Source organism: Oncorhynchus tshawytscha, unplaced genomic scaffold (genome assembly GCF_018296145.1).
Source record: "Oncorhynchus tshawytscha isolate Ot180627B unplaced genomic scaffold, Otsh_v2.0 Un_contig_1952_pilon_pilon, whole genome shotgun sequence".
Classification (NCBI taxonomy): Eukaryota; Metazoa; Chordata; class Actinopteri; order Salmoniformes; family Salmonidae; genus Oncorhynchus; species Oncorhynchus tshawytscha.
This window is the reverse complement of record NW_024609807.1, coordinates 76,329-99,101: the sequence shown is the minus strand read 5'-3', so window position 1 is coordinate 99,101 and position 22,773 is coordinate 76,329. Positions and strand designations below refer to the sequence as shown.

Genomic DNA, 22,773 nt, shown 5'->3' with positions numbered 1-22,773 from the left:
AAGCGATCTTCATTTATCCACCATCTTTATTAGAGCCCACTATAGCCAGGTCCTGACCTCTAACCTGTGGTCCTCCTCAGTAGAGGGTATTGGCAGAGCCAGTGTTACAGTAGGGACTTTGTTACTGTACTGCACTCGCTTTCTCTTCTTCACAGGACTACTTGTGGCAAACCAGTCTTCTCTTCTCTCCTTCCTTCACTTTTAAACCATACAGTGAACTAGCTGTATTGTTTATGATGAAACCCAGCACTCTGCACCCTACCTACCTACCTACACTGTGGTTGTGGGACCTGCACCCTACCTACCTACCTACCTACCTACCTACCTACCTACCTACCTACACTGTGTGTGAGAGTCACTGTGTGAGTGTCTGCACTTTTGGAGGCTGTTCCCCTGACCTGTCCTCCTCCCTCCCCTGTTCTCCTCCTCTGTGTGTATGGTGTCTGTGTGTGTCAACTTCAGGCAGCACTTTATCTGCACAGAGCGCCCCCTCAGTGTACCCACCCTACCAGGCTCTCCTCCTGGCCCCTGGGGGCCTCCCCGACCCCAGCCTCCACCCTGCCTCTGGGAGCCGACCCCGGCCCCTCAAGCATCTCGGCCCCTCCAGTGAAAACCTGTGCTCTGCCTACACCAGCGAAGCTACGCTGTCCGTGCCCAGTCTCTGTGCCCCCACCCAAGGTAGGCCCCACACAGCGCCCTACTGCCTCCGTCCCATTCGTCCTTCCATCTGCCTCCAGTAGGCCTCATTTGCCTTGTCTGTTGAGGAAAAGTTCATCTTCCACCCCCTCCCCATACCACCACCCCTCCCCCACCCATACCACCACCCCATACCACCACCCCTCCCCCACCCAGACCACCACCCCATACCACCACCCCTCCCCATACCACCGCCCCTCCCCATACCACCATCACATAGGGATGGGAATTAGTAGTGTCCCCATCCTCCTCTGGATACCTTCCCCAAAAAGTCTGTCTGTCGTAAGGGTCTCTATTTGGGTGTTGCTCTGTCTTGTCCTGTCTTGTCCACTAGAGTTGGTACAGTAGAGGAATGTTTGACAGAGCCATTTTGCTCTGATACAGACAGTGGCACTGGACTGTAGTGTTGGGAAGGCTTACGATTAAAATAAAATCTACATTCAGTCGGCGAACACTATTGCTCTGGCTCAAGACAGTGGTGCATGTTGGGTATTTCAATTGGACTGTTGATTTGGGCACCTCTGTTGTCTCAAGCTAGCCTTTCTGCCACACACTCAGTGGAAGCTCCATTACTGTCGGGATGGGGCCGCTCCTATTCCTCCCACGCTACAGGGGGTGCTATTGCTCCCAGTGCAGCTCTATCCTCTCCTCCATCCCTCTCCATTCTCTCCATCTCCCTCTGTTGCTCAGTGTACTTACTGTTCCATTCTTACTGTGTGTATGTGTACCTCTCTCTCTCCCTCTTCCTCTCTCCTCTTTCTATCTCTATACACCCCTCCTCTCTTCTCTCTTCTCTCTCTCTCTCTCTCTCTCTCTCTCTCTCTCTCTCTCTCTCTCTCTCTCCTCTCTCTCCTCTCCTCTCCTCTCCTCTCCTCTCCTCTCCTCTCCTCTCCTCTCCTCTCCTCTCCTCTCCTCTCCCTCTCCTCTCCTCTCCTCTCCTCTCCTCTCCTCTCCTCCTCTCTCTCCTCTCCTCTCCTCTCTCCTCTCCTCTTTCCTCTCCTCTCCTCTCCTCTTTCTTTCTCTCTCTCTCTCTCTTTCTCTCCACCCCTCCTCTCTTTCTCTCCCCCTCTCTTTTTGTACCACAGGCTGTGTTACGTTCAGCTGTGGGTCGGAGAGAGTGACCATCAAACCAGGTGGTGGCAGAAGGACCCGTTTTCTGAGTACGCCCTGCTTGGCTCTTTGTGTGTAACGCTTCTTCCTCTTCCTTTGTCTTCTTTCTCCTTCACTTCCTACTTCCTGTCATGTGATTTATCTCTTATCTTCCGATTGGGAGCCTTTTCTCCTTTCTGGCATTTTATCCTTTATTTTATTTTTTTAATTGGCCCCATTTATAGATAATTGTAGATCAATGACCACTGATGATGCATCATCACATAATTAGTGGATACATGTATCTAATGGCATTCTGTACAGTCGTGGCCAAAAGTTTTGAAAATGACACAAATATAAATTTTCAGTCTGTTGCCTCAGTTTGTATGATGACAATTTGCATATGCTCCAGAATGTTACAAAGAGTGATCAGATTGATTGCAATTAATTGCAAAGTCCCTCTTTGCTATGCAAATGAACTGAATCCCCCCCCAAAAAAATTCCTTTGAATTTCAGCCCTGCCACAAAATGACCAGCTGACATCATGTCAGGGATTCTCTCGTTAACACAGGTGTGAGTGTTGACGAGGACAAGGCTGGAGATCACTCTGTCATGCTGATTGAGTTTGAATAACAGACTGGAAGCTTCAAAAGGAGAGTTGTGGATTGGAATCATTGTTCTTCCTCTGTCAACCATGGTTACCTGCAAGGAAACATGTGCCGTCAGCATTGCTTTGCATAAAAAGGGCTTTACAGGCAAGGATATTGCTGCCAGTAAGATTGCACCTAAATCAACCATTTATCGGATCATAAAGAACTTGAAGGAGAGCGGTTCAATTGTTGTGAAGAAACCAAGGGAGTGGGCTCACTCACAATTTTGCCTAAGAACACAACTTTGAATCAAGAATGGTACCAACACATCCTCCGAGAGCAACTTCTCCCAACCATCCAGAAACAGTTTGGTGACAAACAATGCATTTTCCAGCATGATGGAGCACCTTGCCATAAGACAAAAGTAGAAGTTAATATTTGTGTCATTCTCAAAACTTTTGGCCACGACTGTACATTCCCTTCCTCGTGCATTAAAGTCATGTATCTAGTTTATAACCACAGACAGACCATGTGGAGGCAGAGCCTTAAACATCTGACCCTGTCTATAAACCATGTTGATTATTATTATCACCTATAGCAACAGTAATGGCTCCGTAAAGCAGGTTGAGCTATAAGACTGGTACAGTCTAGAACGGAGCTCTCCGACTCGGTTCCTGAGTTTTCACCCCAATCCCAGTTGGAACTAACCTGGTGCATCTTCTCAACCATCTAATTGTTAGAATCAGATGTGATTATGGTTGGAGTGAAAACCTACAGGAGAGTAGTTCTCAAGGAACAGGGCTGGAGAGAACTGTTCTAAAGTGTAGTAGATATCTATATATATAATGCCAAGGTGAAATATTTGCTACTTGGTCCTCCACACTGATCCATTTCCACTATGGCCCCATACTCTCCACTCAGGTCAACATCTAATCATAATATTATCATGTCTAATGTTTCTTCATCCATCTAATCATCACCCTGATTTAAACCGTACAGGCTGTACTTCTGAAGTTCTTGAATGATTGGAATGTTAATGTGGTCTGTACTACAGTACTACCCTTTAGTTATGGTCTGTACTACAGTACTACCCTTTAGTTATGGTCTGTACTACAGTACTACCCTTTAGTTATGGTCTGTACTACAGTACTACCCTTTAGTTATGGTCTGTACTACAGTACTACCCTTTAGTTATGGTCTGTACTACAGTACTACCCTTTAGTTATGGTCTGTACTACAGTACTACCCTTTAGTTATGGTCTGTACTACAGTACTACCCTTTAGTTATGGTCTGTACTACAGTACTACCCTTTAGTAATAGTTATGGTCTGTACTACAGTACTACCCTTTAGTTATGGTCTGTACTACAGTACTACCCTTTAGTTATGGTCTGTTCTACAGTACTACCCTTTAGTTATGGTCTGTACTACAGTACAACCCTTTAGTTATGGTCTGTACTACAGTACTACCCTTTAGTAGTAGTTATGGTCTGTACTACAGTACTACCCTTTAGTTATGGTCTGTTCTACAGTACTACCCTTTAGTTATGGTCTGTACTACAGTACAACCCTTTAGTTATGGTCTGTACTACAGTACAACCCTTTAGTAGTAGTTATGGTCTGTACTACAGTACTACCCTTTAGTAGTAGTTATGGTCTGTACTAGTACTACCCTTTAGTTATGGTCTGTACTACAGTACTACCCTTTAGTTATGGTCTGTACTACAGTACTACCCTTTAGTTATACTACAGTTATTTAGTTATGGTCTGTACTACAGTACTACCCTTTAGTTATTATGGTCTGTACTACAGTACTACCCTTTAGTATAGTTATGGTCTGTACTACCCTTTAGTTATGGTCTACTACCTACCCTTTAGTTATAGTTATGGTCTGTACTACAGTACTACCCTTTAGTTATGGTCTGTACTACAGTACTACCCTTTAGTTATGGTTATGGTCTGTACTACAGTACCACCCTTTAGTAGTAGTTATGGTCTGTACTACAGTACTACCCTTTAGTTATGGTCTGTACTACAGTACTACCCTTTAGTTATGGTCTATACTACAGTACTACCCTTTAGTAGTAGTTATGGTCTGTACTACAGTACTACCCTTTAGTTATGGTCTGTACTACCCTTTAGTTATGGTCTGTACTACAGTACTACCCTTTAGTAGTAGTTATGGTCTGTACTACAGTACTACCCTTTAGTTATGGTCTGTACTACAGTACTACCCTTTAGTTATGGTCTGTACTACAGTACTACCCTTTAGTAGTAGTTATGGTCTGTACTACAGTACTACCCTTTAGTAGTAGTTATGGTCTGTACTACAGTACTACCCTTTAGTTATGGTCTGTACTACAGTACTACCCTTTAGTAGTAGTTATGGTCTGTACTACAGTACTACCCTTTAGTTATGGTCTGTACTACAGTACTACCCTTTAGTTATGGTCTGTACTACAGTACTACCCTTTAGTTATGGTCTGTACTACAGTACTACCCTTTAGTTATGGTCTGTACTACAGTACTACCCTTTAGTTATAGTTATGGTCTGTACTACAGTACTACCCTTTAGTTATGGTCTGTACTACAGTACTACCCTTTAGTAATAGTTATGGTCTGTTCTACAGTACTACCCTTTAGTTATAGTTATGGTCTGTACTACAGTACTACCCTTTAGTTATAGTTATGGTCTGTACTACAGTACTACCCTTTAGTTATGGTCTGTACTACAGTACTACCCTTTAGTTATGGTTATGGTCTGTACTACAGTACCACCCTTTAGTAGTAGTTATGGTCTGTACTACAGTACTACCCTTTAGTTATGGTCTGTACTACAGTACTACCCTTTAGTTATGGTCTATACTACAGTACTACCCTTTAGTAGTAGTTGTGGTCTGTACTACAGTACTACCCTTTAGTAATAGTTATGGTCTGTACTACTATCCTTTAGTAATAGTTATGGTCTGTACTACAATACTACCCTTTAGTAGTAGTTATGGTCTGTACTACAGTACTACCCTTTAGTAGTAGTTATGGTCTGTACTACAGTACTACCCTTTAGTAGTAGTTATGGTGTGTACTACTACCCTTTAGTAATAGTTATGGTCTGTACTACAGTACTACCCTTTAGTTATAGTTATGGTCTGTACTACAGTACTACCCTTTAGTTATGGTCTGTACTACAGTACTACCCTTTAGTTATAGTTATGGTCTGTACTACAGTACTACCCTTTAGTTATGGTTATGGTCTGTACTACAGTACTACCCTTTAGTAGTAGTTATGGTCTGTACTACAGTACTACCCTTTAGTAGTATGGTCTGTACTACAGTACTACCCTTTAGTAATAGTTATGGTCTGTACTACAGTACTACCCTTTAGTAATAGTTATGGTCTGTACTACAGTACTACCCTTTAGTAATAGTTATGGTCTGTACTACAGTACTACCCTTTAGTAATAGTTATGGTCTGTACTACAGTACTACCCTTTAGTAATAGTTATGGTCTGTACTACAGTACTACCCTTTAGTTATGGTCTGTACTACAGTACTACCCTTTAGTAGTAGTTATGGTCTGTACTACAGTACTACCCTTTAGTAATAGTTATGGTCTGTACTACAGTACTACCCTTTAGTAATAGTTATGGTCTGTACTACAGTACTACCCTTTAGTAGTAGTTATGGTCTGTTCTACAGTACTACCCTTTAGTATTAGTTATGGTCTGTACTATAGTACTACCCTTTAGTAGTCGTTATGGTCTGTACTATAGTACTACCCTTTAGTAGTAGTTATGGTCTGTTCTACAGTACTACCCTTTAGTATTAGTTATGGTCTGTACTATAGTACTACCCTTTAGTAGTAGTTATGGTCTGTACTACAGTACTACCCTTTAGTAGTAGTTATGGTCTGTACTACAGTACTACCCTTTAGTAGTAGTTATGGTCTGTACTACAGTACTACCCTTTAGTAGTAGTTATGGTCTGTACTACTACCCTTTAGTAATAGTTATGGTCTGTACTACAGTACTACCCTTTAGTAGTAGTTATGGTCTGTACTACAGTACTACCCTTTAGTAGTAGTTATGGTCTGTACTACAGTACTACCCTTTAGTTATGGTCTGTACTACAGTACTACCCTTTAGTTATGGTCTGTACTACAGTACTACCCTTTAGTAATAGTTATGGTCTGTACTACAGTACTACCCTTTAGTAATAGTTATGGTCTGTACTACAGTACTACCCTTTAGTAATAGTTATGGTCTGTACTATAGTACTACCCTTTAGTAATAGTTATGGTCTGTACTACCCTTTAGTAATAGTTATGGTCTGTACTACAGTACTACCCTTTAGTAATAGTTATGGTCTGTACTACAGTACTACCATTTAGTTATGGTCTGTACTACAGTACTACCCTTTAGTAATAGTTATGGTCTGTACTACAGTACTACCCTTTAGTAGTAGTTATGGTCTGTTCTACAGTACTACCCTTTAGTAGTAGTTATGGTCTGTACTACTACCCTTTGGTAATAGTTATGGTCTGTACTACAGTACTACCCTTTAGTAGGAGTTATGGTCTGTACTACCCTTTAGTAATAGTTATGGTCTGTACTACAGTACTACCCTTTAGTAGTAGTTATGGTCTGTTCTACAGTACTACCCTTTAGTAGTAGTTATGGTCTGTACTACAGTACTACCCTTTAGTAGTAGTTATGGTCTGTACTACAGTACTACCTTTAGTAACCCTAGTTATGGTCTGTACTACAGTACTACCCTTTAGTTATAGTTATGGTCTGTACTACAGTACTACCCTTTAGTAGTTATGGTCTGTACTACAGTACTACCCTTTAGTTATGGTTATGGTCTGTACTACAGTACTACCCTTTAGTAGTAGTTATGGTCTGTACTACAGTACTACCCTTTAGTAGTAGTTATGGTCTGTACTACAGTACTACCCTTTAGTAGTAGTTATGGTCTGTACTACAGTACTACCCTTTAGTAGTAGTTATGGTCTGTACTACAGTACTACCCTTTAGTAGTAGTTATGGTCTGTACTACAGTACTACCCTTTAGTAATAGTTATGGTCTGTACTACAGTACTACCCTTTAGTAATAGTTATGGTCTGTACTACAGTACTACCCTTTAGTAATAGTAGTATGGTCTGTACTACAGTACTACCCTTTAGTAGTTATGGTCTGTTCTACAGTACTGTACCCCCTTTAGTAGTAGTTATGGTCTGTACTACAGTACTACCCTTTAGTAATAGTTATGGTCTGTACTACAGTACTACCCTTTAGTAATAGTTATGGTCTGTACTACAGTACTACCATTTAGTTATGGTCTGTACTACAGTACTACCCTTTAGTAATAGTTATGGTCTGTACTACAGTACTACCCTTTAGTAGTAGTTATGGTCTGTACTACAGTACTACCCTTTAGTAATAGTTATGGTCTGTTCTACAGTACTACCCTTTAGTAGTAGTTATGGTCTGTTCTACAGTACTACCCTTTAGTAGTAGTTATGGTCTGTACTACAGTACTACCCTTTAGTAGTAGTTATGGTCTGTACTACAGTACTACCCTTTAGTTATGGTCTGTACTACAGTACTACCCTTTAGTAGTAGTTATGGTCTGTACTACAGTACTACCCTTTAGTAGTAGTTATGGTCTGTACTTTAGTAGTAGTTATGGTCTGTACTATGGTCTGTAGTACTACCCTTTAGTAGTAGTTATGGTCTGTACTACAGTACTACCCTTTAGTAGTAGTTATGGTCTGTACTACCCTTTAGTAGTACTGTACCCTTTAGTAGTAGTTATGGTCTGTACTACAGTACTACCCTTTAGTAGTAGTTATGGTCTGTACTACAGTACTACCCTTTAGTAGTAGTTATGGTCTGTACTATAGTACTACCCTTTAGTAGTAGTTATGGTCTGTACTATGTACTACCCTTTAGTAGTAGTTACGGTCTGTACTATAGTACTACCCTTTAGTAGTAGTTATGGTCTGTACTACAGTACTACCCTTTAGTAGTAGTTATGGTCTGTACTACAGTACTACCCTTTAGTAGTAGTTATGGTCTGTACTATAGTACTACCCTTTAGTAGTAGTTATGGTCTGTACTATAGTACTACCCTTTAGTAGTAGTTATGGTCTGTACTATAGTACCCTTTAGTAGTAGTTATGGTCTGTACTATAGTACTACCCTTTAGTAGTAGTTATGGTCTGTACTATAGTACTACCCTTTAGTAGTAGTTATGGTCTGTACTACAGTACTACCCTTTAGTAGTAGTTATGGTCTGTACTACAGTACTACCCTTTAGTAGTAGTTATGGTCTGTACTACAGTACTACCCTTTAGTAGTAGTTATGGTCTGTACTACAGTACTACCCTTTAGTAGTAGTTATGGTCTGTACTACAGTACTACCCTTTAGTAGTAGTTATGGTCTGTACTACAGTACTACCCTTTAGTATGGTAGTTATGGTCTGTCTGTTCTACTACAGTTATGGTCTACTACTACCTTTAGTAGTAGTTATGGTCTGTACTACAGTACTACCCTTTAGTAATAGTTATGGTCTGTTCTACAGTACTACCCTTTAGTATTAGTTATGGTCTGTTCTACAGTACTACCCTTTAGTAGTAGTTATGGTCTGTACTACAGTACTACCCTTTAGTATTAGTTATGGTCTGTTCTACAGTACTACCCTTTAGTAGTAGTTATGGTCTGTACTACAGTACTACCCTTTAGTAGTAGTTATGGTCTGTACTACAGTACTACCCTTTAGTAGTAGTTATGGTCTGTACTACAGTACTACCCTTTAGTAGTAGTTATGGTCTGTACTACAGTACTACCCTTTAGTATTAGTTATGGTCTGTTCTACAGTACTACCCTTTAGTAGTAGTTATGGTCTGTACTACAGTACTACCCTTTAGTAGTAGTTATGGTCTGTACTACAGTACTACCCTTTAGTAATAGTTATGGTCTGTACTATAGTACTACCCTTTAGTAGTAGTTATGGTCTGTACTACAGTACTACCCTTTAGTAATAGTTATGGTCTGTACTATAGTACTACCCTTTAGTAGTAGTTATGGTCTGTACTACAGTACTACCCTTTAGTATTAGTTATGGTCTATTCTACAGTACTACCCTTTAGTAGTAGTTATGGTCTGTACTATAGTACTACCCTTTAGTAGTAGTTATGGTCTGTAGTACAGTACTACCCTTTAGTAATAGTTATGGTCTGTACTATAGTACTACCCTTTAGTAGTAGTTATGGTCTATACTACAGTACTACCCTTTAGTAGTAGTTACGGTCTGTTCTACAGTACTACCCTTTAGTAGTAGTTATGGTCTGTACTACAGTACTACCCTTTAGTAGTAGTTATGGTCTGTACTATAGTACCCTTTAGTAGTAGGTATGGTCTGTACTATAGTACTACCCTTTAGTAGTAGTTATGGTCTGTACTATAGTACCCTTTAGTAGTAGTTATGGTCTGTACTACAGTACTACCCTTTAGTAGTAGTTACGGTCTGTACTATAGTACTACCCTTTAGTAGTAGTTATGGTCTGTACTATAGTACTACCCTTTAGTAGTAGTTATGGTCTGTACTATAGTACTACCCTTTAGTAGTAGGTTATGGTCTGTACTACCCCTTTAGTAGTAGTTATGGTCTGTACTACAGTACTACCCTTTAGTAGTAGTTATGGTCTGTACTATAGTACTACCCTTTAGTAGTAGTTATGGTCTGTACTACAGTACTACCCTTTAGTAGTAGTTATGGTCTGTACTATAGTACCCTTTAGTAGTAGTTATGGTCTGTACTATAGTTTAGTAGTAGTTATGGTCTGTACTATAGTACTACCCTTTAGTAGTAGTTACGGTCTGTACTACAGTACTACCCTTTAGTAGTAGTTATGGTCTGTACTACAGTACTACCCTTTAGTAGTAGTTATGGTCTGTACTATAGTACTACCCTTTAGTAGTAGTTATGGTCTGTACTATAGTACTACCCTTTAGTAGTAGTTATGGTCTGTACTACAGTACTACCCTTTAGTAGTAGTTATGGTCTGTACTATAGTACTACCCTTTAGTAGTAGTTATGGTCTGTACTATAGTACTACCCTTTAGTAGTAGTTATGGTCTGTACTATAGTACCCTTTAGTAGTAGGTATGGTCTGTACTATAGTACTACCCTTTAGTAGTAGTTATGGTCTGTACTATAGTACTACCCTTTAGTAGTAGTTATGGTCTGTACTATAGTACTACCCTTTAGTAGTAGTTATGGTCTGTACTACAGTACTACCCTTTAGTAGTAGTTATGGTCTGTTCTACAGTACTACCCTTTAGTTATGGTCTGTACTACAGTACTAACCTTTAGTAGTAGTTATGGTCTGTACTACAGTACTACCCTTTAGTAGTAGTTATGGTCTGTACTACACTTCTCCCTACTGCAGCCGACAGGTGGTCTTTTCTTCTTTCTTGTGTTAGCACCATTGATAGTGTTAATGCGGAGAACCTTAGCAAACTTCATCCAGAAACCCCACCTTTCTCCAATTTACCATGTGCTGTTCTCAGCCTCATCACATCACATCTTCTCACCATTGGGCTAACTGATAGGAGAGAACCCACCCAGCCAACCAGATCCATGTCTTCCATTGCAAAGCAGACAAAAAAGAAAGCCAAGAAATTGTTTATTACCTGTTGAGTTGATGTAACTTATTCTGACTGGGTTTGACTCAATGAAAGGAGTTTGTACGTTCATTAATGGATGTTAATTAAGTTTGTATGAATGCCTTAATGATCCCTCTGCAGCTTAAACTCCTGCCAACCTCTGCTCTCCACCCTACACTCCTATTCCCTGCACCCTAAACCCTACACCCCTCCACTCCTATTCCCTGCACCCTAAACCCTACAACTACACCCCTATCCCAACCACCCTACACCCCTTCACTCCTATTCCCTGCACCATAAACCCTACAACTACACCCCTATACTACTATTCCCTGCACCCTAAACCCTACAACTACACCCCTATACCCACCGCCCTACACCCCTACACTCCTGTCTTTTTAACCAAGGGGAATGAGCTGTAGAGAGGATCTGGATTTACCTCAGGAGGAGTGCTTGTTTTAGTTTGAATTGAAAACACTCAGTATGCTGTAGTCTGTTGTAGAAGGGTGAATGATTAACACACACTTTCTCCTCCAATCCTCACGCTCTCTCCGTCTGCCCTGCGCTTCACATTCTCTCCGTCCACTCTTCAGGGAAGATGGTGAAAAAAGTCTGCCCCTGCAACCAACTCTGTAGTAATTATCTATTTTATGACCTTTGCCCCCCACCCCCTACTGCCTCCTCCACCACCCTCACTCTCTGCACCCCCCTGTTAGGGTTGCAAAGTTAAAGAATCTTTCCCAAATGTCCCAGGTTTTCCAGAAATCCCATTTGGAGGATTCCCTCCCTGCTTATTCTCTTTCTGGAAAACCTGGGAATTTTGGATAAGTTGCTGTAGTTTTGCAATCCTACCTCCTGTTGCTCTCTGCTTTGAGTGTCTGTGCACTTACTGCCCTGTGGATGCCAGCTGTGGCTTTAGTCGTGTGTCGGAGTCAACAAGGCTCTCCTCTCACAGGGTGACTTGAGCATTTCTCTGTTGTGACGATGACCCCATTCAAATGATCTATCACAGGGGTTCTCAAAGTGGGTTTCGTGGCCAGATATATAACAATGTCTTCTAAATGTCATTTTATTTTACATTTATTTTACAATTTTTATAAATTGGGGATCCATGGAATAAGTTTTGAGGGTGTAATACGATACAATGTCATATTATTCATTTGTCTGTTCTTAACCCTGGGCAACATGGGCCTGCGGAGGCTCACAGGGATATTGGTATCCACAGTACTCAACCAATTATACAGTTTTCAAGTCGATACATCTTGTATTCCTCAAAAATGTTTGGGGAACGTAAATAAATAACTGAGCAAGAGGACAAGTACATTAGAGTGTCTAGTTTGAGAAACAGAAGCCTCACAAGTCCTAAACTGGCAGCTTCATTAAATAGTACCCGCAAAACACCAGTCTCAACGTCGGGACGACTCCGGGATGCTGGCCTTCTAGGCAGAGTTGCAAAGAAAAAGCCATATCTCAGACTGGCCAATAAATATAAAAGATTAAGATGGGCAAAAGAACACAGACACTGGACAGAGGAACTCTGCCTAGAAGGCCAGCATCCCTGGGTCACCTCTTCACTGTTGAGACTGGTGTTTTGCGGGTACTATTTAATGAAGCTGAGAATTGAGGACTTGTGAGACATCTGTTTCTCAAACTAGACATTAATGTACTTGTCCTCTTGCTCAGTTGTGCACTGGGGCCTCTCACTCCTCTTTCTATTCTGGTTAGAGTCAGTTTGCGCTGTTCTGTGAAGGGAGTAGTACACAGCGTTTTATGAGATCTTCTGTTTCTTGGCAATTTCTCGCACGGAATAGCCTTCGTTTCTCAGAACAAGAATAGACTGATGAGTTTGAGAAGAAAGTTCTTTGTTTCTGGCCATTTTGAGCCTGTAATCGAACTCACAAATGCTGAGGCTCCAGATACTCAATTAGTCTAAAGAAGGCCAGTTTTATTGCTTCTTTAATCAGTACAACAGTTTTCAGCTGTGCTAACATAATTGCAAAATGGTTTTCTAATGATCAATTAGCCATTTTAAGGCCTCTGTACGCCTATGTAGATATTCCATTAAAAATTTGCTGTTTACATCTACAATAGTCATTTACAACATTTATTTACAACAATGTCTACACTGTATTTCTGATCAATTTGATGTTATTTTAATTGACTTTAAAAAAAAAAATCTTTCAAAAACAAGGACATTTTTAAGTGACCTCAAACTTTTGAAAAGTGGTGTATGTATATAAAATAAATCATCCCTTTTACTCACCAATTTCGTGGTTTCCATTTGGGAGTTACAGTCTTGTCTCATCGCTGCAACTCCCGTACGGACTCGGGAGAGGCGAAGGTCGAGAGCCATGCGTCCTCCGTAACACGACCCAACCAAGCCACACTGCTTCTTGACACAATGCCCGCTTAACCCGGAAGCCAGCCGCACCAATGTGTCGGAGGAAACACCGTACACCAGGCGACCGTGTCAGCGTGCATGTGCCCGGTACGCCACAGGAGTCGCTAGAGCGCTATGGGACAAGAACCAGCTGCGACAGAGCCTGGACTCAAACCAGGATCTCTAATGGCACTGTGATGCAGTGCCTTAGACCACAGCGCCACTCGGGAAGCCTTAAAATTATAGTTTTAACAATGTTTTGAGGCTAAAAAGTGTTTGTTCCTTTTGTTTACAAACATTGGAGTAAAACAAGGTTATATTTTGAGTTCTGATGGGATATGACAATTGAACTAAGCACATGAGGCATTTATAAGTTAGATTCTTCAAGAATAATTGGATACTTATCAAGAATGTACAAGTCAGAAAATGTATGTAGCAAGTGCTGATTGGCCCTTTAAACGTGAGGTATTTTCCTTATTGGCCAACCCAAAAAATATTTATTCAGAGTCGTTGCAATGTGAATGGGAGTCATCCAGACCACAAAATGTTGAAGTCATGTTGTGATTCAGCTGCTCCCCTCCTTCCCCCATCTCTCCTAGTTTAGAGCATGGCTTGTCCTGTGGACTCCATTACCCAGAGTTCCACTGGTGCTGCAGTCATGACTCAGTGTATCGCTGCTTTACGTCATGGCTTTTCCCCCCTCTAATTTTCAATTTTTCCTTTTTTTATACTTAAAAAAACTTGACTCAGTAGCTTGTTAGAAATGCCAAAGGTTATGCCTCTTCAATGATTGAACTTAGTTTATCTATTGAACAACAATTACATTTTAGGAGTTTGTTTTTCTATCATAGCTTCATTTATTGTTTGCAACGGAAATGCATCAGGTCCTTGAGTTCCTATTGCAGCCAGCTACTGCATGACTACTGCATGTATGTGATTATTGTTGCCTTCGATTGTTGAGACATTGCAGTAGGCGACTGTGAAAAAGGAGCTGATGTATTTTCCCATACTCACTCTCACCTCTGGTGTATTTTGGGTTCTGGCTCTGCTTCCAGGAAGAGAGGCACTAAACAGCTAACCTTTTTAAAGCCTGTTTGCAGCTCAATACATCTGTTCTCATGTAATGCTTGCTGTAATATAATGCCTGTTAGTGTTTTAGGAAGGCTGCTGATACAGAATGACTGTAGACAACATTAGATAACATTTTGTTTTGAAATACAATTCATTAAGTCTCCAAACGTAAACCACCATGATCTTAGGTCTTGGCCCAAATTAAATCCCCAACATGGATCTTGTGAGAGATGGGTCATTTTAGCTGTAAGTCTAAGCTTGTCATTGTTGATATATTGAACATTTTATCTGCAGACAGTGAGTGTGTTTTTAAAATGGAGAATGTTCTGGTTCACTCAGGGTGATGGACTAGACTCGTGTTACAGCTCCCTCTGCTGTTCATATGCAGAACACATTTGTCAGATTAGATGAGATATTTTCATCCTGCTAAATGTTGGCCCAGTTCATCAGGATGGAGGAAATGCATGCCTCAGAGTTGATCATAATGTCATAGGATCCTGTCCTGTTACGTTGACATAGCTAGAGTATGTCATTAACCAACGCAAACACACTGACACCAAACTACCTACTCTACATATCCCATAACCCTCCTCTCTGTCTCTCTCTCCCCCTCTCTCTCTCCGTCTCTCCAGGGACCAGCAGCACCAACACAGTGAGTGGTCCAGGAGGCCAGGGTCCAGGAGACCAGGGTTCAGGGGGTCAGAACCAGGGCCAGCCTTCTCCCAACCCCCCTCAACAGGGCCGGAAAGGCACGTTCACCGACGACCTGCACAAGCTGGTTGACAACTGGGCCCGCGACGCCATCAGTCTGTCCCAGGGCAAGAGTCGCTCCAAACAGCAACAGCAACCCTCACAGGGTCACAGCTACCAGGTGAGTAAAGACAGACTTATTCATCAAAATAATGGGATGCTCAATCCTTACCAATATAGTCAATGTTTGATTGTGTTGCTTATTTGAAATATAGATTACTGGAAGTGAATGTTATGGTTATGGGAATGTTATGGGGACGGGAATGTTATGGGGATGTTATGGGAATGTTATGGGGACGGGAATGTTATGGGAATGTTATGGGGACAGGAATGTTATGGGGATGGGAATGTTATGGACGGGAATGTTATGGGGAAATGTTATGGGGACGGGAATGTTATGGGGACGGGAATGTTATGGGGACGGGAATGTTATGGGGACGGGAATGTTATGGGAATGTTATGGGTACGGGAATGTTATGAATGTTATGGGAATGTTATGTGGACGGGAATGTTATGGGGGCGGGAATGTTATGGGAATGTTATGGGGACAGGAATGTTATGGGAATGTTATGGGGACGGGAATGTTATGGGAATGTTATGGGAATGTTATGGGGACGGGAATGTTATGAATGTTATGGGGGTGGGAATGTTATGGGAATGTTATGGGGATGGGAATGTTATGAATGTTATGGCAATGTTATGGGGATGGGAATGTTATGGGAATGTTATGGGGACGGGAATGTTATGGGGACGGGAATGTTATGGGGGCGGGAATGTTATGGGAATGTTATGGGGACGGGAATGTTATGGTGTTTGTAAGCTGGAACATGAGTTGTTGATATGGCTCCTGGTCCAACCTCCACGTAGCATAGCTGAGATAGCTCTGGCCACGTAATGTAAGTGCTATGCTAGTATGGATATTGGAGAGCAGCCATGCAGTATCTCACCCTGGTGTCTCTTCTCCCTCTCCAGGTGACCCCGTCCACCAACAAGGGCCGTAAGTTCTCCGCCCCGAGTCAGCTGTGCCCCAGCAACGCCTCTTCCACCCCCGCTACCTCTCTGGGAGGCCGCAAGGGCTCCTTGTGTCCCCCTCCCCAGTACGGCGGGGTCGGGGCATGCTACCCCTCCTCCACTGCACCTTACAGCAGCGCCCAGTGGGTGGGATCCACGGGGTCCACAGGGCCGGGACAGGGTCAGGCCGGTATGTTAGCCTCCTCTCAGCCCCTGGTTGCCTCCTCCTCGCAGTACCCCTCCTCTGCCACTGGGGGGCAGGGCTCCCTGCAGGGCTTCCATCACATCAGCACTTTGCAGAAATCCGTCAGCAACCCTGGAGGCCCCAACCTGAGGACCACGTAGTGGCCATGAGGGGATGTTAGCCATGCCGGGCTGAGAGACTGACAGACTGAGGGAGAGAGACATGAGGAGAGTAGGGTGTCTGTGTTACAAGGGGGAGAGTGGCTTGTGTGTTACAAGCGACATCATGGTTGGTGGGACTGTATTGAATGTGAATGAGCTGGCTGTGACGAAGAGGAGGAGCAGGAGAGAGAAGAGTCAGCTGCTGTGTGAAATGGTGCACCACTCTGCCCTCTTCTGTTTCCCTGAAGGATAACAGGAGAGGGACACACTTCCTCTCCCCCCCCACCCCGAGGTCAACTGTGGGCCTTGGGGGTCGAAGAAAGACGCAAAACGCGACAAGGAATACCAATGGACACGAGTGCAATGTTATGTGGCCAAAGAGGGTTAATGTGACAATTACTATTGTAAAATGTGTGTGTGTGTGTGTGTGTGTGTGTGGTGATGGGCTTTGTTCCTTCACTGTGACTGGCTTTTACATGTACTCTATAGTAGAGACCAGAGCCTTGTACTGATCTCAGAGAGGAGGGATGGAGCATAGTAACAGACCAAGGGGGCGGTGGTGTACTTATCGTTGGGGAGCTGCAGTACATAGCTAACCCCTTTCTCCTCTCAGCCCCCTCTGTTCAGCCCCTCCTGCTGGTAACTGACCTCCAGAACAGAGCTTCAGCTCCTCCTGCTGGTAACTGACCTCCAGAACAGAGCTTTAAGTGACTGTACAGTACTATACAGCTCCTCCTGTTGGTAACTGACCTCCAGAACAGAGCTTTAAGTGACTGTACAGTACTATACAGCTCCTCCTGTTGGTAACTGACCTCCAGAACAGAGCTTTAAGTGACTGTACAGTACTATACAGCTCCTCCTGTTGGTAACTGACCTCCAGAACAGAGCTTTAAGTGACTGTACAGTACTATACAGCTCCAGTAGCATGTTGAGGAGATGTGAGGAAGGTTATGGGGTCAAGGAATGAGCTTGTGAGGCTGAGGTGTGGGACTGGTGCCATGTATGTAGCTGGTCAGGCAGTGTTGACATCCGGAACCACATGTACTGCTATTCCTATATATCATTTAGGATGTTCATTGGTGTGTGTAAGTGGAGAGTCAGTAGAAAAGGCCTGGGGGTTCATACCCTACTCTACCCCTCCTGTTGCCATGGGATGCAATAAGAACACAGTAATAGAAACCTCCTCCTAAATATAATAATAACACATAAAGTGACCTTCATTAGGAAAACAAAACCATCCATGACCAGATTCAGAATGTCTTTTTTTTTATGATTTTTTAAGAGTTTGGGATTATGATGAGTCCATGTTTATTAGTGTTTTAATTTTTTTCCCTCTGTCCCCATTGAACTGAGGAGACTCTTCTGTAGCATGATGAAAGGGTTAACGCTAGGGTTGACCCTCCTATCCAGGAACTCTCTCTCAGTATAGGGCCTTTAAAGAAACTACATCTCCCAGTATAGGGCCTTTAAAGAAACTACAACTCCCCTCTCCATGCTAACCGTCTCTTTGCATGATTGGAGGGGAGTACTGTGTGTGAGACCCATCTATCCCAGTCTTAACTTCAGGCTTATAGTTACTCCATTTTAAAATGTGCTGTATCTGGGGGGCTGATGAGATCCCCATCCTGAAGCATAAAGTCTGTACAAGCTGGCTGGTAGTTCCCATCTACATATCCCTAATGAGAGAGCCCCCCTGAACTAACACAGACAGGACTGAAGTAGATTCTCTCAGACAGGAGTTGTTGACTGAAGTAGATTCTCTCAGACTCAACTCAATAGTCTTCTTTTTCACAGGTGGTTTAGCTCTGAGAGGGAATGCAGGGCGAATGGAAGGAGGTATGTCCTGTTGGCTCTCTGTGTCACACATGATATTGTTTTCACGGTTGTGAGGTAGGTTGGTGTTGGTCCTGTGTGGACCCAGAGAAGGACAGGTCTCGGTGGGGCAAGGAGAGGACTGGACGTGGGCTGGGCTTGGAGGTAGGGTGGATGGTGGGGCAAGGAGAGGACTGGACGTGGGCTGGGTCTGGAGGTAGGGTGGATGGTGGGGCAAGGAGAGGACTGGACGTGGGCTGGGTCTGGAGGTAGGGTGGATGGTGGGGCAAGGAGAGGACTGGACGTGGGCTGGGTCTGGAGGTAGGGTGGATGGTGGGGCAAGGAGAGGACTGGACGTGGGCTGGGTCTGGAGGTAGGGTGGATGGTGGGGCAAGGAGGGACTGGACGTGGGCTGGGTCTGGAGGTAGGGTGGATGGTGGGGCAAGGAGAGGACTGGACGTGGGCTGGGTCTGGAGGTAGGGTGGATGGTGGGGCAAGGAGAGGACTGGACGTGGGCTGGGTCTGGAGGTAGGGTGGATGGTGGATGGTATGATGGATGAAAAGTAATGCCTTGGATCTCCAGCAACACAACGCTGTCTGTCCTAAGGGCTTGTGAAGCTTTCAAACCTATGATCTATTAGTAACATAAAGCCTTTTATAATCATGATGTTGACAGCGTTTAGGGGCCTCGATCTCTCTACTTCTGAGTCTTTTCAATAGTGTGATTGAAAACAAAAATGTACATTATTATTCTATTTAAAAAAAAAAAAAAGAAAAGAAAAAAGACAAGTGTTCTGTATGGACCTGTATTTACCCATCAGTTTCTGATGTTCAAACACTGTGATTATTATAAATGTTGTTGGACAACATGAGTTTAAGAAGAAAAAAGCTAGAAAAATACAAAGTAAAAGACAGTTGGAGGAAACATTATGGTGGATTGGTAATACTTAGGCTGAACAAAAATACAAAGTAAAAGACAGTTGGAGGAAACATTATGGTGGATTGGTAATACTTAGGCTGAACAAAAATACAAAGTAAAAGACAGCTATTTTCCTTATCCAGTACTTATCGAGGTCACTTTAACCTTTCTTCTCTTTGTACTTTCTTTATATTAGATAAATGTGAATGTTAAATGGACTCAATTAACGTACTTGAATAGTAACTTGGGGTTGAGTGCCAAATAACACCCTATCCCCTACATGGTGTTCAACCTTTCACCAGGAGCCGATAAGACCTCGATCAGGGCCCATGGGGCTCTGGTCAAAAGTAGTGCACTATATAGGGGATATGGTGCAATGTAGGACTCACCCTTGGTCTTTTCCGTCTCCTTTCGCCCCCCCCAGTACTCCAGTGAGAGCTCTGCTAGAGTTTCTAGTGCCTTCCATTATTTATTTTGCTTCTTTTTTTTAACCGTTTTTTGACATGATGGAGTAACGGAAGTGCTGTTGATTTCTGCTACATTGAAGTGCTTTACTGGCTCTGTGGGTACAAAAGGCAAAGGTACACTGGGAAGGGGGGACGGGGGAAGGTGGGCTGTGGGGGTTTTGTTTCTTTGTGCCATTTATTGTTTTAGTATTGGGGTTAAATACATTTTGATTTGGGGGCTGGAAGACAAACTTAGTCCTAGACTCTGCAGAGAGTAGGAATGGATCTGATTGTGAAGCTTGGACAAACTCTGTATTTGGAACAGAGAAAGGAATGCAGACAACAGAACAACAGAGTGAGGCTGAACCAGGGTTACCTAACATTTAAAATAAAAGGTCTGTTAGGAACGGAATGTTCCGTTTGTTCTAGTGTTCGGGGGACACGTTTCAGATACTAGAACCATTCATTCAGTATGCAAGAGCTCTCTAGCTAACACTGAGCCCATCATTAGACCCACTACAACAATCAGACTATCTTTACTGATGGCCTGTCCACGAAGCCTTGTGTGTGTCCGACACCAGGCAGCACGGTATACAAGCCTCGTGTTGGCGGTGAAAGAGAGGGGAGGAAGTGGGAGACTGATAGGAATAGAGAAGAGAAAGTCAGTCAGTGACAAACGGTATTTGTGTGAATGTCTCAAAAGAGTTAAAACCAGATTGTGGTGTTTTATAGTTTACTAACCAGGCATAATGTGTGTCTACTGTCAGTGGGGCAGTCTTAGGCTGTGTCCCCCAAATGATACCCTATTCCCTATATAGTGCACTACTTTTGACCAGCGTCCTATGGACCCTGGTCAAAAGTAGTGCACTGAATAGGGAATAGGGCGTCATTTTGGACGTAGTCTTTACAGTAGTAGTTGTGACTGGGCCCTATGCCATTTAAGGTGGGTAAAGTGAAAGTGGAGTTGAGGTAGAAGCCAGGGCTAGTGGAGGCAGAAGAGGAGAGGTCAGGGGACTCTATCTCCAACACATGGCAGGGCTAGTGGACTGTCTATCTCCAACTGGCAGTAGTACTGTGCTGCTGGGTTGAGGTAGAAGCCAGGGCTAGTGGAGGCAGAAGAGGAGAGGTCAGGGGACTCTCTCTCCAACACATGGCAGTAGTACTGTACACTGTGCTGCTGGGTTGAGGTAGAAGCCAGGGCTAGTGGAGGCAGAAGAGGAGAGGTCAGGGGACTCTCTATCTCCAACACATGGCAGTAGTACTGTACACTGTGCTGCTGGGTTGAGGTAGAAGCCAGGGCTAGTGGAGGCAGAAGAGGAGAGGTCAGGGGACTCTCTATCTCCAACACATGGCAGTAGTACTGTACACTGTGCTGCTGGGTTGAGGTAGAAGCCAGGGCTAGTGGAGGCAGAAGAGGAGAGGTCAGGGGACTCTCTATCTCCAACACATGGCAGTAGTACTGTACGCTGTGCTGCTGGGTTTGACCAACAAGTGACTTCCTCATCACCAATGCTGGTGGTTCAAGCCCAGTTATTTCATCATCTGCTTAATGCTGCCCCAGTCTCTTTAATGAAACCACCTGTGGCTTTTAGTGCAGGTTTGTAGCTTGTTCTAAAGTAGCAGACAGTCTCACCACTCACAATGCAGACAAATAAATAGTTGGTTCCATCATTATTAGATTTATTCGACATGAATGTTTTAGTTTTTTGGTTGATGTCCTTCTGGTCTTTTTGGAAACCTTACAAAATGTTGTAATGATAGATGAACAGTGTCCGTGTCTTTCTCGTTACCTGACAGTGTTGTAGACAGTAAAACTGGTCCAATCTGTGGACAACAGAATAGTTCATTAAGCCCCATATCCTTTTCAAAGCAACTGTACAAAACCATTACCTGGGGTGAAACATGTTTAAAACTGTAGAAAAGTGATTTTTAATACACACTCATCACCTTAACTACTGATTAGCTTACAGGGACTGCTAGATCTATCGCCTTCTGCTTAGCGCTTCAGTCGTCTCTCCTCACTGTAAACATGTCTGCTACGGGAAATCACTTGAAAACAGATGGTAGATTCTCAATCATTTGTCTTTACAGAGTGACTATGTTGTATCCTGGATATTTAAAACCGTTAAAAACAGTTGGTTTTCTTTGTAAAACGTTTTGTGGATTGAACTTTTTGTTCTTACTGGAGGCCCTCAGTACAGCAGTACGGTACTTACTGGAGGCCCTCAGTACAGCAGTACGGTACTTACTGGAGGCCCTCGGTACAGCAGTACAGTACTTACTGGAGGCCCTCAGTACAGTACTTACTGGAGGCCCTCAGTACAGCAGTACGGTACTTACTGGAGGCCCTCAGTACAGCAGTACAGTACTTACTGGAGGCCCTCGGTACAGCAGTACAGTACTTACTGGAGGCCCTCAGTACAGCAGTACAGTACTTACTGGAGGCCCTCAGTACAGCAGTACAGTACTTACTGGAGGCCCTCGGTACAGCAGTACAGTACTTACTGGAGGCCCTCAGTACAGCAGTACAGTACTTACTGGAGGCCCTCAGTACAGCAGTACAGTACTTACTGGAGGCCCTCAGTACAGCAGTACAGTACTTACTGGAGGCCCTCAGTACAGCAGTACGGTACTTACTGGAGGCCCTCAGTACAGCAGTACGGTACTTACTGGAGGCCCTCGGTACAGCAGTACAGTACTTACTGGAGGCCCTCAGTACAGCAGTACAGTACTTACTGGAGGCCCTCGGTACAGCAGTACAGTACTTACTGGAGGCCCTCAGTACAGCAGTACAGTAGGAGGCCCTACAGCAGTACAGTACTTACTGGAGGCCCTCAGTACAGCAGTACAGTACTTACTGGAGGCCCTCAGTACAGCAGTACGGTACTTACTGGAGGCCCTCAGTACAGCAGGCCCTACAGCAGTACGGTACTTACTGGAGGCCCTCAGTACAGCAGTACGGTACTTACTGGAGGCCCTCAGTACAGCAGTACA

The 22,773-nt window shown here is 43.4% G+C and overlaps 1 protein-coding gene and 1 long non-coding RNA gene across 2 annotated transcripts in view; both read left to right on the top strand.

Moving 5' to 3' along the window:
* The window catches only part of wnk1b (WNK lysine deficient protein kinase 1b), a 186,573-nt gene extending 169,377 nt beyond the window's left edge, over positions 1 to 17,196 (top strand). Inside the window, exons 28-31 of the mRNA XM_042318524.1 lie at positions 463 to 678; positions 1,782 to 1,877; positions 15,129 to 15,367; positions 16,219 to 17,196. Coding sequence (XP_042174458.1) covers positions 463 to 678; positions 1,782 to 1,877; positions 15,129 to 15,367; positions 16,219 to 16,602 — 935 coding nt within the window. The 3' untranslated portion in view covers positions 16,603 to 17,196. The remainder of the gene's footprint in view (positions 1 to 462; positions 679 to 1,781; positions 1,878 to 15,128; positions 15,368 to 16,218) is intronic.
* A 1,616-nt stretch (positions 17,197 to 18,812) lies between these two features.
* On the top strand, positions 18,813 to 19,436 carry LOC121845963. The gene is made up of 2 exons (XR_006082935.1): positions 18,813 to 18,890; positions 18,943 to 19,436. It is a non-coding gene; the product is annotated as an uncharacterized LOC121845963 (long non-coding RNA).
* The last annotated feature ends 3,337 nt before the right edge of the window (positions 19,437 to 22,773 follow it).